The 16,611-nt window shown below is 35.3% G+C and overlaps 4 protein-coding genes and 1 non-coding gene across 5 annotated transcripts; 2 read left to right on the top strand and 3 right to left on the bottom strand.

Moving 5' to 3' along the window:
- Positions 1 to 286: 286 nt before the first annotated feature.
- LOC143558731 (multifunctional methyltransferase subunit TRM112 homolog A-like) lies at positions 287 to 837 on the bottom strand. The gene has a single exon (XM_077047510.1). It carries the CDS (start codon positions 718 to 720, stop codon positions 349 to 351), a length of 372 nt encoding a protein of 123 aa, XP_076903625.1. The 5' UTR covers positions 721 to 837; the 3' UTR covers positions 287 to 348.
- Positions 838 to 2,170: 1,333 nt separating this feature from the next.
- On the bottom strand, positions 2,171 to 5,623 carry LOC143558750 (uncharacterized). Its single transcript, XM_077047524.1, has 14 exons — positions 5,027 to 5,623; positions 4,647 to 4,959; positions 4,432 to 4,578; positions 4,251 to 4,339; positions 4,069 to 4,161; positions 3,839 to 3,965; positions 3,683 to 3,747; positions 3,411 to 3,585; positions 3,142 to 3,327; positions 3,015 to 3,062; positions 2,788 to 2,934; positions 2,623 to 2,705; positions 2,373 to 2,488; positions 2,171 to 2,288 (listed from the first exon to the last, which is right to left on the bottom strand). The coding sequence occupies exons 1-14, from the start codon at positions 5,485 to 5,487 to the stop codon at positions 2,215 to 2,217; spliced, it is 2,124 nt and encodes a 707-aa protein (XP_076903639.1). The 5' UTR covers positions 5,488 to 5,623; the 3' UTR covers positions 2,171 to 2,214.
- A 2,309-nt stretch (positions 5,624 to 7,932) lies between these two features.
- Positions 7,933 to 8,863, top strand: LOC143558732 (uncharacterized). The gene is made up of 4 exons (XM_077047511.1): positions 7,933 to 8,152; positions 8,258 to 8,345; positions 8,482 to 8,548; positions 8,620 to 8,863. Exons 1-4 carry the CDS (start codon positions 8,029 to 8,031, stop codon positions 8,671 to 8,673), a joined length of 333 nt encoding a protein of 110 aa, XP_076903626.1. The 5' UTR covers positions 7,933 to 8,028; the 3' UTR covers positions 8,674 to 8,863.
- Positions 8,864 to 11,858: 2,995 nt separating this feature from the next.
- TRNAH-GUG (transfer RNA histidin (anticodon GUG)) lies at positions 11,859 to 11,930 on the bottom strand. The gene has a single exon. It is a non-coding gene; the product is annotated as a tRNA-His (tRNA).
- Positions 11,931 to 13,139: 1,209 nt separating this feature from the next.
- Positions 13,140 to 15,626, top strand: LOC143558733 (2-oxoglutarate-dependent dioxygenase DAO-like). Its single transcript, XM_077047512.1, has 3 exons — positions 13,140 to 13,533; positions 14,845 to 15,166; positions 15,245 to 15,626. The coding sequence occupies exons 1-3, from the start codon at positions 13,193 to 13,195 to the stop codon at positions 15,497 to 15,499; spliced, it is 918 nt and encodes a 305-aa protein (XP_076903627.1). The 5' UTR covers positions 13,140 to 13,192; the 3' UTR covers positions 15,500 to 15,626.
- Positions 15,627 to 16,611: the final 985 nt, after the last annotated feature.

The following is a 16,611-nucleotide window of genomic DNA, read 5'->3' on the forward strand; positions in this document are numbered from 1 at the left end:
GTTTGGCTCGGTTACAAAAATGAGTCGACTCAGGTTATTTCAAATCAAGCTTTTTTTAGCTAGCTTTATTCAAGCTTTTACAAAAAATGAAGCGATCCACGAGCCCGAGCTTCAAGTTTTTTGAACAGCCCCAGCCAAACTTGAAAAACAACTCACGAGCCAAGCTCAAGCTTTAGAAAAAAAGCTCGAAACAAGCCTGAGCTCGAAACTAGCCCGAGCTCTCGTAATATAAACATAATCATCAAATAATAATAATAATAATAACAATATGATTATTTCATAATATCAAAACCCCTAGAAAGTATTAAACCACAAATTACACCAAACCGAACAATTAACAACCAACAATCAGACCTCATCTTCATGAAGCAGCATATTCGGTATCCCCTTGTTAACCGGAAACCTTCGTGCAGTCTCCGGACACACAAGGGCGCCTTCTTCAAGGTGCAGCTCAAGCAACGCGTGATGAAACTTCTTCAAAAACTCGTCCGATTCCACCACGGACTGGTCCGGCACCTCGTCCGGAAGCTCAGCGTACCCCATGACCTTTGACCCGTCCACCAGGGCCTTCCAGTCGATCTTCGAGAACATGTTTTTGAGGAAGTCCGGGTTGAAGTCGACTTGCTTGACGACCACGCTTTCCGGTTCGATACGCAGTGGGAAGCCGTTGATTACGCCTTTGATGTTTGATGAGAGCATGTTGTGGGTTAAGAGTCTCATTGTGTACGGTGGTGATTAGGGTTTTGCGGCGGCGATGGTGAAGGAGAAAATTGGGTTTTTAGGGTTTAGAGAGTGGTCAGAGTTTCTGTTTCGTAATTTATTTTGGCTCAAATAATCAATTTTTTAAAACTTTTTAAATACTATAAATTAACATCTTTAAATATTTTAAATTTACATTTACTCATTTCGTATTTTTTAAACGGCCAATAAATAGAGAACTGCTTAGGTCCTCTGTACAGGACCCCCGACGATGTTTCCATCTTTCCGCTTGCTTTCACTCATGGTCGATCTGCTAACATCATGTGGTGGTAACCAACATTTCCGGACGTTACCGGAGATAACTACGATGGTGGACCATCAGGTTGTACCATAAGCATTGTTGTTTATACCTTGAAAAAGATTAAAAAAAAAAAGTTAAACCAATACTTCTCACAGCCCACATGTGGCTTAAGAACCAATAAATTATAACTCTCATCTTATAGTTTGCACACATGTAAGAAGTTAATACGTTTATCTTATGAATAGTAGATTTTTGTGAGTAAACTGTCATTTTTCATTTACTATGTATTATAACTTTAAAACCATACTAATTCCTCACAGGTGGCTCAAAAACCAACAAATTGTAACTCTCGTATTATGTTTTACACACGTATAATAAGTTAATTTTGTTTATCTTATGAATAGCAGTTTTTTTTTATGATAAACTGTCATTGTCCATCTACTACATATAACTTTAAACATATTACTTCATAATCTACAATTTTTAATACAACTCTCTGACAATAAATGATTTGATGTCAATCCATCTAACACATTTATAACACACATAACATGTTTAACTAATTGCATTAAATTAGTTAATAGGTCGACACGACACTCCTAATATATTGTTTTCAAAACGATGTAGTCTCATAACTAAATTTCCCCCGGTAGACCAAGCTGCATTTAAAACTTCTACCTTGTTGGCTTCTCATAATCTTAATATTTGTTGACAAAGTTAAGTAAGTCATGTAAAAATTTGTGTTATTGAATTGGTTTAAATTTAACTATGTTATATGGCATAATCCATCCGTTAAATATGTTCGTGTTAGAATTTAGGTAAAAAAATGTGTCGTGTTCATGATCACTTGTCATGTTAAACGTGTCGCACACGATTTTTTGCTTTACACAATACTTTATGATATTACATTACAACCTCAAAAAATGAAACCCTCATAACTAGAAAATAAATGTTGTATAATAAGTTTTTTTATTTATTTATCCATAAAGGTGTATGCTGCTCCAGTTTTTCCCAGAATCAAAACTATGAATTGAACCAACGTATATAAATAATACAAATATCAAAGACAATATGCAATCTATTGGTACATATATGTGCCTATCTTTTTATTAAACTTTGATGTATAAATCACTAAATGATAGCCATAATGGGTAGGTGTTGTATATATAATAAAAACACCCTTTCACATTGCAAGCAAATTTTGAGCATCACCTCTATATTCTTCCTTCTTCACTTTCATCCTTCTGACCTCCTAATTTGATGATGTCTTCCACATTGATTTTCCCATCTGAAACACACAAACATATTATCAAAATAAAAGTAACAGTTTTCATAAACAAAAGGGCGCGTATTATTAAAATATGTTGCAGACCGCTATCTTTAGACAGATTGTTGATAAGTTCTTGAAGCCCCTTCTTGCCCAATGTATCTTTTATGTACATTGCTGCAGATGCAACCTCCTCAGGTGTTACCTTCCCATCATAGTCCCTGTTGCATGGATAACAACATTATTATTATTATTATTTATTTTTTTTAAATAAAAAAAAAGGATAACAGCATTATTTGCATTCAAATAAGTGAAATAAACCAAAAAATAAAAATAAAAAAAATCCAAGACATACCTATCAAGCAGCCGCCACCGGTCCCCAATTTTGGCATCCACGTCATCGATCTCTTTTTCTAGCTTTTGGATCATCGCGTCAACCTTAAAACGAGTAACAAAAAGTAATTAACGGGTCGATAATGATCGACGAACTGATATGAAAAGTTGAAAACTAGTGGAGGACCTTTTCTATAAGAGATGAAGATAGTTTTTGACCAAGTGCCACCTCAGCAGCATGGTCAGTGTCTGATCTGGCAGCTCGATATGCTTTCTTGTATTCTTCTTCACTATCAGTACCCTCTTTTTCCACCATGCTATTGTACAACTCTATCTACAATCATAAAATCATCAAACAAAATGTATACACGTTACGTAAGTTTAGATAGTTACGAGGGTCGTAACTTTAAATACCTCCTTATTGACGAGTCTCAAGAACTCTTCACGTTCCCTGCTAACAGACTGAAACGAAGCTAATCGTAATCATGTTGATTTAGACAACAAAAAACAGTTTATATAAAACTTATGAAATAATTCATACAGAAGCTGAAGCTAAAACAGCCAGAGCGCGACTAAGCTCGCTAAGCTGTTCTTGTTTATATGATTTTCTAGAATGTTCTTTTATTTCTTTTGTGGTGGAAGTAACCATTTCCTCTAAAGCAACATCCTTTTGTTTCTCGATAGAGGCATGCATCCTGACTTGCTCGGCTTCTTCTTTTTCTTCTTCCTGAAATTGATAATATTAATAATAACGAAATTATAATTTTGTTGTTTTATAGCATCAAAGGTAACGAAAAAATATAAACAGACCTTGATTAGTTCTTCTTCTTTTTTTAAGAACTCCAACTTCCGCCTCTTTTCTGCAACCGAATCTTCAGATGGTAAGGCGGTAACTCCAACTGTATCAACCACCTCATCGGGCAATGAGGATAGTGTAGCCTGCACGGCTTCCTCTGGTTTGACCTTACCAGACACACTAAAAGCTCTGCAACATGCATTCCAAAGTTCCAAACAAACAGCAATATTATAGATGACTCAACAAATTTATAAAAAAAGATAACATCATAGAATTAGTGTTTTACCTAGAAAGAATCAATAATGAAGATGGTACTGAATGGTTAAGTGACAAGTCCAACCAATCACGAATCTAAAATTATGAGTATATGAGTACATTAGTATCGAGTTTATACGCATTGAACTTGCTAAAATAATTCAAATATTTAAGACTTTAAGTTTACCTGCTGCCTCATTTCATCAACCGAGAGCAATCCAAGTAACCCACGATCCCGACATGCTTGACGAAGCTCGTCTTCAGTAAGGGACTCCACACCCTCTGCTTGGATCATCTTGTCATCCTCTTTTATTCTACAACAATTACGAAGCTCGTCTTCAGTAAGTTATTACTGTTTCACACACTCAAATTTATATAATAAATTTAAGATATGGATATGGTATTCTGGTAACTTACTCGCGTAGTCTCTTGCGAAGCATATAACGCAAATATGCATCTGTTCCATACGGGCTGATGCCCATATATTTGCACATATTCACCAACCTAGGTCTGCAATAATAATATCAAAGTATATACTTATAAGAAAAAAATACAAAATGCATCCATTGAATAAAATGTAAATACCGACAACAACCAACCTACTAATATTATCCAAAGTGAGCTCATCATTGAACAACTTAGCAAATCCTAATATTTCCTCATTGGAAACGCGTGCACCACGTCTAACCTGATATATGTCACATAACACGTATGATACCTAGTACTTACTCAAAAAGTAAATATGTTAACTAAAACCAAGAACACTGAAACCGATACTACCTTGTTCATAAACTCATCAAGATCTTTTGCTGTTCTCTTTATGTCACCGCTACGTGAGTTTTGAACTTCTTTAGCCATTTCTTGCACCGTTTCTTGTAGAAACTTTGCATACTCTATCCGTGCATTCAATCTTTTTTTCAAAGCCTCCTATATTGTAAAACTTACATCAGACAAATATAAACATATATTACTAAAAGTATACAATTTATCATTACCTGTTCTTTCATCTTATCCTGGAACGTCGATGGCAGCATATTTGGAAACAATTTCAAGAACACTGGCAGCAAGAATTCCATAAACGGTACAATAACAAAAACCGCAAAAGGAACTAGCCTGAATATATCAGCAGTAGTTCTCGTGAGTTGTTGTCTTTCCCTTCTAGTTAGACTTCTTCCACTGCTTAACTTCAACAGCAATCGAGAGCTTATTCTGACATCGGCCCATAGAAGCCTCATACCTAACCAGTAATGCTGAACCGTGATCTTGATTTCATCTTTCCAATGATGCAACTTTATCACCCAATCCTTCCTGTGCTGTATAACGTGAGTAAACCGAAAGGGTAAAATAGGAAAACGACAAAAGAAAAATCGTGAACCTGCTCATTGAAGCAATAGTTCTTAGAGTTTGACCGATCCATAAAAGCATACCCTTCACTTTATTCACAATAAATTTAACATCTTTTCCAGATTCTTGAACCTGTTTCGACTTTGCTTTCGCTTTTACCATGCTCAAATCTTCAACCGCTTCGTCACAATCCGCAGGTGAAGCCTCCTTTACTTGCTTTTGTGGAACTGCGGATGAATATCTTACGGATTCCGCTACCTTAAACGGTGTGTGAACATTCCATAAACTAGTTCTAGGAACCCTGGACACATTCTGAGCAAGATAATCTCTCACCGAAAAAGCTACAAATTCATTATTGGTTCTATTTACAGTTGGACGAGTATGCGGCGATCCCTTAAGGTCAGAGTGTAAAAATCCTTGCAGAAAGTATGCAGGTTGCTTTAGGGAATTGAATGTATATCTTTTCCTTCTGAGTATTAATCCAGAAGCCATTTTCGAAACCTTAATTACAATGCTTCATACAATCACAAGCACCTAGAGGAATACATTATCATATATTTGAATTCTAGTAGCAATATCATGTCCCTGCAGTCAGGTAGAATCATTCAAAATCTGAAATTCAAACAAAAAGTATATGGCAATAAGTCAAAATAATGCTGAAAGTCAACACTCCAGAAGAACAAGAATGGTTTAAACGAGCTGAGCCCGGCTCATTTTGACTTACGAGAGTTCGAGTTCAGCTAGTTTTGAGCTTCTCTTCTAAAGCTAGATCTCGGCTCGTGACTCGTTTTTTCAAACTCGGGCTCTGCTTGATTATTGTTTATTAGTTAATATTAATTAATCTATATACAATTTTAAATTATTTTTAAATATTTTGAGAAAAAGCTAAAACGAGCCTCGGCTCAAGTTGACTGTGTGGTGTGAAAATAATATGTAGAATTCCAATATAGTTAAAAATTTAAAAATAATACACAAGGCCCGCTAAATTCAACGAACCTAAACAAGTCAACTTGAGCTCGATAACTAAACGAGCTTTATTGAATCCAAAAACAAATGTTAAGTAGATAGATGTAAAACATAAGAAACCAAATCAAGTGAGTTGAAGAAACAGATAAGTTATATATGTAATTGAGAGTAGTATACAATACATACACAATCTGTTAACAATTTGAAGACCCGTGGATTGTGTGGGATCTCATCGGAATCAATAAGATTCTGTAGAAAAGTATAGAAGATACGTACGTGTAGTGTTTCCTCGATGATTCCAGATTGTTAGTTTCAAGTTCGAACCCAAGCATATGCTCGTTGCTAAAATAATTAAAATACACTACACAAAATTATTCACTCAAATTCATCAACTCGTTTAGTTTACAAATTATTGCTTTGGTATTCGAAATAAGCTGTATAGTATCACTCTAAAATTATTGCAATGTTCAACTGATAAATTGGGTACTTGTTTAGACACGATAATACATGTTTAGTAAAAAAAAGTATGTTATGCAATTTTGTAGTTTTTAAAAATAATTAAGACTAGGAGGCTATGATTCATCACTCCCTGATACATAAAACATATACTGGCGCACTCAAATAATCAAAGCCAAGGTTTAAACGAGTTATTTCATGTTTGATATTTATGTTAATCATGTCGTTTTTAACTTGTTAAACACGATAAGAAACGAGTTGAAAAAGTTATTATTCCCTAATATTTTAGTTGAAAAAGTTATTATTCCCTAACTTTTAGTTGTTAAGAGCAAACTATGTCATTTGTCATCATATTCGAATAAAAAAATGATATTATCTTTTGTTATAAGAAAAATAAAAGTGAATTCTCAATAACAACTTCTATTTTAAGCAATATTATATGGTAAGATTTTATTGGGTACGATTGATTGGATGATATAGGTTATTCAATATCAAACATACACCTAAAATAGTAACAATTATTAAAAAAATACATTCAGAAAAAAAAATAAATAATAATAATAATAATAATAATAACAATAAATAAATTAAGACATCAATTTCTAGAAAAAAGAAGAAAAAACCCTCTAATTAACACTCCACCAAAGTCCAAAAAACATCCATCCATCCATCCATCCATCCACTGGCAATAATAATAATAATAATAATAATAATAATAATAATAATAATAATAATAATATTAAAGTATACAAGTGCACCCCTACATCTACATGAGTGGAGATCGTGAACACCATTGAAGCTTCAGACAGAGGTAAACATTTCAGATACATCTGATTTTCACCAACACTTGTACTTATTTACTTCCAAAATGCTTATTCTCTTGTTAAATTTAAAGTTAAAAGTCAAACTTTGACTGTTTGTGCGTTATGATAAGGATTGCTAGTAACTGAATGATGCTTTATGTCTGTAATGTATAACTAGAATCTAATTCATTATTTTGTATAAGTACAGTTTCAAATTAGTTGAAACTGAAACAGCAAATTCTATGCTATTTTTATAAGCAAAGTTGTAAAAGTTATGATTAATCCGCACTTTATCTGAAATCGGAGGTCTACCCATTCGATTTCACCTGACCGGCCCTTAAATTCGCTACCGGTCAAGTTTCGATCAAAATTGGTCAAAATCGGTAAATATTGGTCGAATATCCTTCAAAATCTTTGAAGTATTTGAAAAATTATATACAAACCTTTTTGTGTATATATATATGATTTTGAAAAATTACATATAAATTTCCAATCTGATTAATCCCTATTCCTATTAATTGCTAGTCAGCGTCGCCCGACTAGCAGCTAGCGAGTTCTACACCACTGATAAGAAGCAAGAAGATGTTGATCCTTTAGGTGAACATGTAGAATATATTTTTTTAGGTTTAATTTTGTGACATTTTTGAGTGGACTTTTGGTTACACAGGATAGCAGTCGTTAGTTTCTCTAAAGGCACGGTTGTTAAAAGTAATTGTGTCTGTTATGTAACCTTTATTATTGTTATTCTTACTATGTCATAATGCAGCTAATTGCAGGCGTACTTACGGTTTTTTATTAACCATCAAAGATGGATATTGATGAAAGCAAACTTGTCATTAACAGTAGCCAGAGTTCAAAGGGTTCTAAAATAGTCAAAGAAGAAAACAAGTCTACGAAAAGAGATGCTTCAAATCCTCTCTTTGTTAACCACGGTTAGTCCTTTAGCCACTGCATTTTTATCTTCTTTTATTCATTAATTTTATAAGCCAACAATTTTTTTTTAAATATTTATGAATTTATTATTACGTACCACATAGCGGAGTTGGCTTGGCGTGAGATGAGAAGAGCTTGGGTTGGTGACAGTTCTCAAAAGTCACACTCCAAGTTTAGACAGCCAATTCTGAGGTTTAACTTTTCTATTTGACTTTTTGGTACGATAAGAAAGTGCACGTCCATGATAAAAATAAGATATCTGCATAAGAAGTTGTTTAGTATAATCAGTTGACAATTGGTTGTTAATTTGTTATGCTATCTGCTACAGTTGGACCACAAGTTTTGAAGATTTGCTCTCATCTGGTGAACCATTCCCGGACCCAATTCCATTAACTGTAAGTTCTTTGTGTTCTATATGTGATTCTTCTAACAAACGTGTCTGCTAAGTGACGGTTGACTTTTGCAGGATGTGGTGAATCTTTTAGTTGACGTTTGGGTCGAAGAAGGGTTTTACAACTAGATGCAAGACCACGTACATTTCGACACCGAGAGCATTGGAAAGATGATAGAACATATCATTCTTTACTTTAAACAATAGATTTAAATACATTCTGATTATGTATGCAGCTTATGTGAAAATATCAAATACAATTGCTGTAACATTTATATACTTTTGATGGTAAATGACTTATCAGCGATTCAGCTCTACCATCTTGATTATAGGTTTCAACAACTTTTATTTATGTGATTTGTCCCTTACACATAAAATAGAAACAACTAAAGCTAGCCAAAAATGAGTTTAAATTTCAAATAAATCTATAACTTATTCTCTACACAGGTCACCCATCGAGTCGGGTTGTAATGTCGGATCGGATGCTCCTGTATCATTACCTGTGATGAATCTTTTTCATGCTCAATCCAAAGGGAAGAGCCAATTTCTTCCCTTGAAGATTTATAGTTTGATCATGACTCAAGGTTGTCAAGTTCCTTTTGTTTTTTCGTACTTTTTTTTCTTTTTCTTTTGGAGCTTTTCAATCTACTACATATATAGGCTATGCCCTGGATGTAGAACACAATGATGGTAACTCTCATCCAAACACGTATCTTTTAGCTAGCCCGTCGCTTTGTGCTTGTTTGAATTATAACAAAAATTACTATTTTGGACCTAAAGTAGTGATGCTAAATGATCAAGCATCCCTACTCCTCGATCCCTCGGTCCTAAACTGTATTGTCCATGTCATAGTTAGTTTTATTTGTCCCAATCTGTCAGTTCGATTTCTAAAATGCATAATTGTAAGTTACTGATTTTTTTCATCTACCCTATTCAACAAATGTTTTCTAACTCATTTGGTATCTTAAACAGATTCAACAAAGTGTGCTAGACATAATTGCTGGTGCGCCTCGACAAACTCAAGGAAGCTTAACTTTCTATGCTATCTTGTACACAACATTTTGGTTTATATGGAAAGCTAAGAATGTTAGGGTGTTTTAAGGTGCTAATTCGGTTATGTTTGTGTTTAGTCCGGTATATCCGCTTTGGATGCTTAATTTAGGTGTCTGTTATGCTTGTCTTTTCTTGTATTCGCAGCATTAATTTTGTGTTCATATATTGCTGCGAAAAATAAAACCACAAACAAATTACATTTTAGAGATAGCTAGCACATACATTTTATATATAAAGTAAGATCCTAGAGGCCCAAGTGTCTAATGGTGGCTTGGTGGTTTCCAGCAGACTCACTCACTGTTTACTGGTCACATACTATTATCCTTCTATAGTTCCAATATCAGGTCTGCACACAAAATATGTTTGCTAATAAATCTCACTATATATTACATAACAAGCAGGAAATTAAGTGTCTTAGATGGTGTAATGGTGTGCAGTTATACTTACATTCTGCACCTGATTTGATCCAACGTTCTCTTTTCACGGCATACGTGGGATGGGACACCTTACCCTTTGTCCGGTTTTCAGAAATAGACCCATAAGGAAAAATAATAATATCTTTGGGTAGCATATTATTATGTCGGTTTCTATACCCCTCCAGCTCCTCATTGGTGACCGCAATGCTTTTCTTCACATATTTTCGCATGTTTTGAGCAATAGCCAAGGCTTCAAGATGAACCATTTGGAGTATCTGCATTTGTACATATGAACCAAACTTAGATTACATCAATCAGTTCAAATTTATTCGATGCGACATGATATGAAAATGTACCTTGTGCAGTTTTTCATCAGGTGAAGCAGAATCCTTGTTACATTTAGTTTTTTCGTCTGTTGTTTTAGTTTTTTTGAACAACTCTGAAAGTGTTATTCAATTGCGTTCTACTTTAGTCGGTCTTTGTAGAGTATTTGCGTTATGATCATAACTCAACGCCTTCTCTGACTTCTTAGTTTCATATTTCATCATATTCTCAACATAAGTAGCAAACCTTGGCGTTGCTAGACCATTGATCAAACGGTCTCTTTCAACAGCCCTGATCATTTGACATCCATGAAGCACTTCATCATTTGGTTTCTCCTCCATATGCTGCACCAGATTTAGCTGTTTGATGATACATACATTAAATAAATTCAATAAAATATATCTATTCCACTAACCATTTCAAATTAATCATCATCATCATCATCGTACTCAGTATATCCCACCAATAGCAATGCTATGGTAGGGTCTGAGGAGGGTAAGATGTAGACAGCCTTACCTCTATCCCATAGGGATAGAGAGGCTGCTTCCGGTGAGACCCCCGGCTCGATAGTAGTTTTGCATCAAGCCTTGGACATAAGGCACATAGCACTCAATCATCGGTACACCGGCTGATCGGTGCATGTGCCCTTGTCTTTCGGCTATCAACGCCACCACATGATGCCTGATTAACCTTCCGCCACTTTTAACGTTATTTTCACGAGATTAGTAAAATAACGTCAAAATTAGTGCAATTTTACTTTTGCCCACCCGAGGGTTCACACATATATACATTATATGCGCGCACCGCAAGCAGGGCGTCCATTTCAAATTAAATATCACATAATTAACTTGCATTTGCAAGGATTTAAACTCACGCTACTTTTGTGGAGCTGTTAATTATAAAGTTGCATGTATAGAAATAGAAGCGCACCTTGATCATGGTTTCGCGGTGAGAAATCGACAATTTGGTATGGAAAATTGAAATATTGATTTTGTTATGTGAACTGATTCCGATTTTATGGCTCTTTATACAAGCTTTTGAAGGTCAAATTATTGGCAGCAAGTGATATTTGCATGGGGTAGGATATTTGCAGAAAGTGTATATGATATTTGTGTAAAAGGAGATTTTTTTTTCCAAAAAGAGTGTCCTTAAATAAAGTATTAATTATAAAAAAAAACGAAAAGCCAATTATGCGTTTATTTTGTTAAAAGAAAAAGAAAACAAAAAAGGGAAGTGTGTTCGTTCCTATCATCCGATCCTGGTTTAAAATTGGCTATCCAATGGAGTATGGACGGTTCAGGATGCAACGATCCATATTACTCTTGATGGCTAAGAAAACAGCCACAATGGACGATGCAATTCACAGTTAAGCAAGGTTAATCGACAATACACATAATAAATATTCTGATTGGAGTTTTTGTTCACAAAATATATTTGAATTCTTTGGATATATGAATGGTGAGCTACTTGAGTTCGTTACTTAAAAAGCTGCAAAGCTTCAAGAACAAGAAAAAAATGAAGTGTGGCTGCTGGGATTCGAGCCCAGGTCTCCACGGCCACAACGTGGAATTCTTACCACTAAACTACAGCCACTTAATGATAGATATCCAATGTAGTAATTAATTACCTTTGAGCCAGATCTCTCACTTGTCGACCATCAATCAACAATGAGATCCGCTTCTTCTTTGATATACAAACAACCAAATATTTATTCTTTTTTTTTTTAATTTCAAGCCCACCCGTCAAGTCACAATCGAGCTCGAGTTGTAAGCGAGCCGGGTTCAACAAAAAATCCTCAACCATATATTTGCTAAAATAAAAATCACCTGAGAGAGCTCACCTTCGTTCAATGTCAACTCGAGTGTTAAACAAACCAACTCACCTAATTGTAGGGATGAGCAAATGGTATCGAGTACCGTCAGTAATGATTCAGTACAGACTTTTTAAGGTTTCGAAAGGTTCAATACGGTACCAATATTTTATTTTTCCGAATTTTTGCTCTCGGTGCCAATCCCTAGCTTAGAGGTGCACAAACTGGTTTGGGTTAAAACCGGTCCGGTTTGGTTAACAAAAGTCAAAACCGATTTATGATTGATTTCGGTTCAGGTTGAAACTGGTTACTTACCATGTTACCATCGGTTTTTGTTCGGTTATGATCGGTTTCGGTTAACTGGTTTGAAACCGGTTTTGGTGGAGAAAATTACAAACCGGTTCCAAATCTACGGTTTCAATCGATTCCAAACCGGTTTCCAGGGCCGGCTCCAAGAAAACGAAAATTTTTTTAGACCAAAGGCGAAATTTTTTTGTACCTTAAGTAAAACGAACATTTTGTTGGGTTTAAAGTTTAAACAATTTAATTTTAAGTGAACTTACTTGGTTATAATTTGAGTTGTTTAATAAGTTTTGTATAAAAATAAACATAAAAATGTCTCAAATAAGACAGGAACTCACAAGCTCTTGATTAGAGGTCATATCTTTTTGCCACTTGACTAAGTTAGTGGTTATGTAATTGTGTTGAAACATTAATAAAAATACATATAAATAAAAATAAAAAATTTGGGCCTAGCTGGGTGTTGGGCATGTGGCGGTCGACTACCCTGCCACACCCTTAGGCCGGCCCTTCCGGTTTCTACATAATCGGTTTCAAACCGTTTTGATTTCAGTTTAATTTTCAAATCAGTTCAGTTAACCAGATTATTTGCCCACCTCATGGACGTGTAAAATTTACTTACTTTCTTATTTAAAGGAATCTGTTTATATTAAAATGAGTTTCAGTTCGCTTGAAAACAGCTCACTTTACACCACTTTAATAAAAGTACTACTTCTCTACGCAAGTTATCAATCAACACACAAAAATGTCCGCCCAGGGTAATATTCCGGTGATCGATTATCTCAATTTCCCCAACGAATCATCGAAACTGATCGCAGCAAGTGAAGACTGGGGCTGTTTCCGGCTGCTCAACTTCCACCACGTCCTTCCGGCGGCTCTCATGTCCGACATGAAGGCCGTCGTCCGGTCTCTCTTCGACCTGCCGGAGGAGATCAAGCGCCGGAACCTCCACGTCATCACCGGCAGCGGCTATGTGGCCCCCACGCCCATAAATCCTCTGTACGAAGCCCTAGGAGTGTACGATATGGCATCTCCTGCTGACGTCGACAGCTTCTGTTCTCAGTTGGATCTATCGCCACATAAAAGGTAGATTTTAGTAACGATCAGTACCGTTGACCGTGGATTTCAGTCAACGGTTTTCTTTTCTCTATGTGACACGTGGATATAGAAAGTGTTTGACTGTTTGTCGTTGGCTACTATTAATTTTTTTTTTTAATTTTTACCGTTAAAAAAAGTTTTATTTAATGATTTAAAGTTTTAAACTGCTGTATATATCTAAGTATGTATATGCTCTATCTTGAGTTCGGGCTCGAAGTTTGGGGTGTAAACTAGCCAAGCTACTCGAGATCAGCTCGTGAAAAATATGTTAAAGCTCGGCTCAGTCAAGCTTTTTCATGAGCCTAAATTTAATAAATATACATATAGTTATGAAAAAATAACTAAATAATATATATTATGTTATATATAAAATTGTAATTGAAAAAAAAAATAATTATAATGTATAACAATTAAGTAATAAAGAGTAAACGAGTTTGGCCCGACCCGAGCTCGAACTTGAAGACCTACTCACGAGCCGAGCTTGAGCTTTAGTAATGAAGATCTAAACGTGCCGAGCTTGAGCTCTGCGTAAGTTAAACGAGCCTAGTCGAACTCAGGCTCGGCTCGTTTGCACCGTACTTGTTAATGTGAATTCTCTACACCAATTGTTGTGTTAAGAGTTTTATATATATATATATACTAAACAGTACGCATAATATAAGAAAATTACAATTCCTATACACAATATTCATATTATATATTACTTTAGTATTGCTAATACTACTCGTGGTTTATCGGTACTTAAGTATGCATATGCTTAACAAGCGAGCCACCTTAACTCTAGACTCTAGTTTGAGTTCGGGCTTGAAGTTAATTTTGTCAACTTGGCTCGACTCAAAAACTTTAACAAGCCGAAGTTTGAGTTCAATCGAAGCTCAAGTAAAACCCAACCCAACTCGATTATTTTTATCGTTACAATAGAAAATTGTTAATTTTACATATGAATATATAACAGGCAATGTGTTTCTTAAGCAACCTACTTGATTTAAATAAGCCAAACAAGAAAAGCGGGCGTATCACGTATGGCTCGAGCTCGGCTTGAAATTTAAACGAGCCAATTGAGCTCAGCTCGTATGTTTTCTTGACAACTTCAATCGAGCTACTTTTTATTAAATTCCGAGTCACGAGCTGTTTAAACAATCATTTTCATGTATAGAATTGTGCATTATGTTCTATGATCGTAACTCGTAAGTAAACGTAAATGCCCGGCTAAAGGTTAACATATCTCATAAGTCATAACTATGTACTTTAAGAATAATTATTTTTCGCTTTTGTTGTTTCGTTTTCTTTTTATAACAGAGACACAATTATGAGATACGCCGAAGCAGTACACAAGCTTTTTATAAGTATTGGAAATAAGCTTGTTGAAGGTTTAGGAGTGAAAAGTGAAAATGCAGTATTTGACAATTGGCCATGTCAATTCAGAATAAACCAATACCAGTTCACCCCTGAAAGCGTTGGATCCTCCGGTGTCCAATTACACACAGACTCGGGTTTCCTCACCATCCTCCAAGATGATGAAGGCGTCGGTGGTTTGGAAGTCATGAACAAGTCCGAAGAATTCATCCCCGTTGATCCATGGCCTAACACCCTTCTTGTTAACCTTGGTGACCTAGCAACGGTTTGTTTTCATACAACCTATTTCAAGTTTTTTTTGCTTGATCAATGTTGAGAATATGGTGTTTGGTTGTACTTGAAGGTGTGGAGCAATGGGAGGTTTTGTAATGTGAAACACAGGGTGCAATGCAAAGAAGCTAAGATACGAGTGTCGATTGCGTCGTTCCTTTTGGGACCAAGAGAGACGGTGGTAGCGCCACCAGAACTGGTGGACGATGACCATCCGCGGCAGTATGTCCCCACCACCTATGAAGAGGTCAGGAAGATGAGGTTCTCAACAAAGTTGCATGCAGGTGAAGCTCTTGCTCTCTTGCACACACCCGGGTCGGACAAGTGATAGAAAGTTGGAGAATCAAAATGTCAAGATAAATAATTTTGGATTTGGGATTGATTTATGGTTTCTATGGTGAGGACTGAGGAGTAATAGTTTAAAAACAGTATCATATCTAGTGCATGATTTTTTTTAGTAACCTTAATAGACTCAATCACTCAACAAGGTGTGCCAATATATAGACTTAACCAGGGGGTACCAATGGTGTTAATTTGGCATAGTTTCGGTTGATGCTAGCGAACCGAACATGGACATATATATATATATACTTAGGAATGTCAAAGATAGCAATCCTAACCAGTGCGGAGCCACATAGAAAACACAATGTTCGGCCGAACTTGGTCTTTTTACGGTTTTATATATAAACTATAGTATCGACTTAACGAGCGAACTTATTCTCTTTCGACGAATGCACCCAATATCATTTTTAAAAAAACATTCGAGCCCATTGATTATGCAAAATTTAGTTAAAATTCTTTTAGTAATGTAAATTTTTTATAAAATATATTTTTTTATAAATTATAAAATATAGATAGCTTTAAGAAAACTAAAACAAAATTATTAACGAACATTAAATGTCAATATATTCATGGTGAGTAAGCCCAATCCAATTAACATTCTTAACTAAACATAATACCTAAAAAATTAAATTTAAAAAACAAAAAGAATGACCAATTTCCGTTTCTATCGTCCAGAGTCTAGACGCTGTCTACTCGTCTTCGACTATTCGGCAGTTCACTTCAAGGCTTCAAACATCACCTCAAGGCTTCAACCATGCAACAATAACTGACGGTCAACTCTTTCTTTGATTATTTCAAGACTTCAAGGCTTCAATCCACTATATGAATGATGCTTGCATTTGTTATATTGAAAAGATGTGCTTTTGAAAGTCGAGATTGAAGATATCATGAATCATTTTCAAAACATGAAAACGCGTTGGGAACAATAATAATACATATTAAACCAGATGAGGAGGGCTGATTAACTTCGAATTTACAAAATTAACAAAATGATTTCGCCATTATTAATCATATCTTTAATATCATAAAGGACGACCGATTGAAGAGTGGCTGAGGGTCAAATCATATTTTAGATCCGTCGTGCTATGTTTCATGGGT

This window comes from Bidens hawaiensis, unplaced genomic scaffold (genome assembly GCF_021521415.1).
Source record: "Bidens hawaiensis isolate Kalapana, Puna unplaced genomic scaffold, B.hawaiensis_p1.1 tig00019639_1, whole genome shotgun sequence".
NCBI classification, from domain to species: Eukaryota; Viridiplantae; Streptophyta; class Magnoliopsida; order Asterales; family Asteraceae; genus Bidens; species Bidens hawaiensis.

What these genes read in the sequence shown, in the direction of transcription:
- LOC143558750 (XM_077047524.1), bottom strand. Translation starts at nt 5,487, where the DNA reads ATGGCTTCTGGATTAATACTCAGAAGGAAAAGATATACATTCAATTCC. An exon ending in CTGTTTTAGCTTCAGCTTCT is followed by an intron (nt 3,063 to 3,141) that starts GTATGAATTATT and finishes GCTTCGTTTCAG; the next exon opens with TCTGTTAGCAGGGAACGTGA. An exon ending in CTTCATCTCTTATAGAAAAG is followed by an intron (nt 2,706 to 2,787) that starts GTCCTCCACTAG and finishes ACTCGTTTTAAG; the next exon opens with GTTGACGCGATGATCCAAAA.
- LOC143558732 (XM_077047511.1), top strand. Translation starts at nt 8,029, where the DNA reads ATGGATATTGATGAAAGCAAACTTGTCATTAACAGTAGCCAGAGTTCA. An exon ending in TCCTCTCTTTGTTAACCACG is followed by an intron (nt 8,153 to 8,257) that starts GTTAGTCCTTTA and finishes CGTACCACATAG; the next exon opens with CGGAGTTGGCTTGGCGTGAG. An exon ending in CGGACCCAATTCCATTAACT is followed by an intron (nt 8,549 to 8,619) that starts GTAAGTTCTTTG and finishes TGACTTTTGCAG; the next exon opens with GATGTGGTGAATCTTTTAGT.
- LOC143558731 (XM_077047510.1), bottom strand. Translation starts at nt 720, where the DNA reads ATGAGACTCTTAACCCACAACATGCTCTCATCAAACATCAAAGGCGTA.
- LOC143558733 (XM_077047512.1), top strand. Translation starts at nt 13,193, where the DNA reads ATGTCCGCCCAGGGTAATATTCCGGTGATCGATTATCTCAATTTCCCC. An exon ending in GATCTATCGCCACATAAAAG is followed by an intron (nt 13,534 to 14,844) that starts GTAGATTTTAGT and finishes TTTTTATAACAG; the next exon opens with AGACACAATTATGAGATACG. An exon ending in ACCTTGGTGACCTAGCAACG is followed by an intron (nt 15,167 to 15,244) that starts GTTTGTTTTCAT and finishes TTGTACTTGAAG; the next exon opens with GTGTGGAGCAATGGGAGGTT.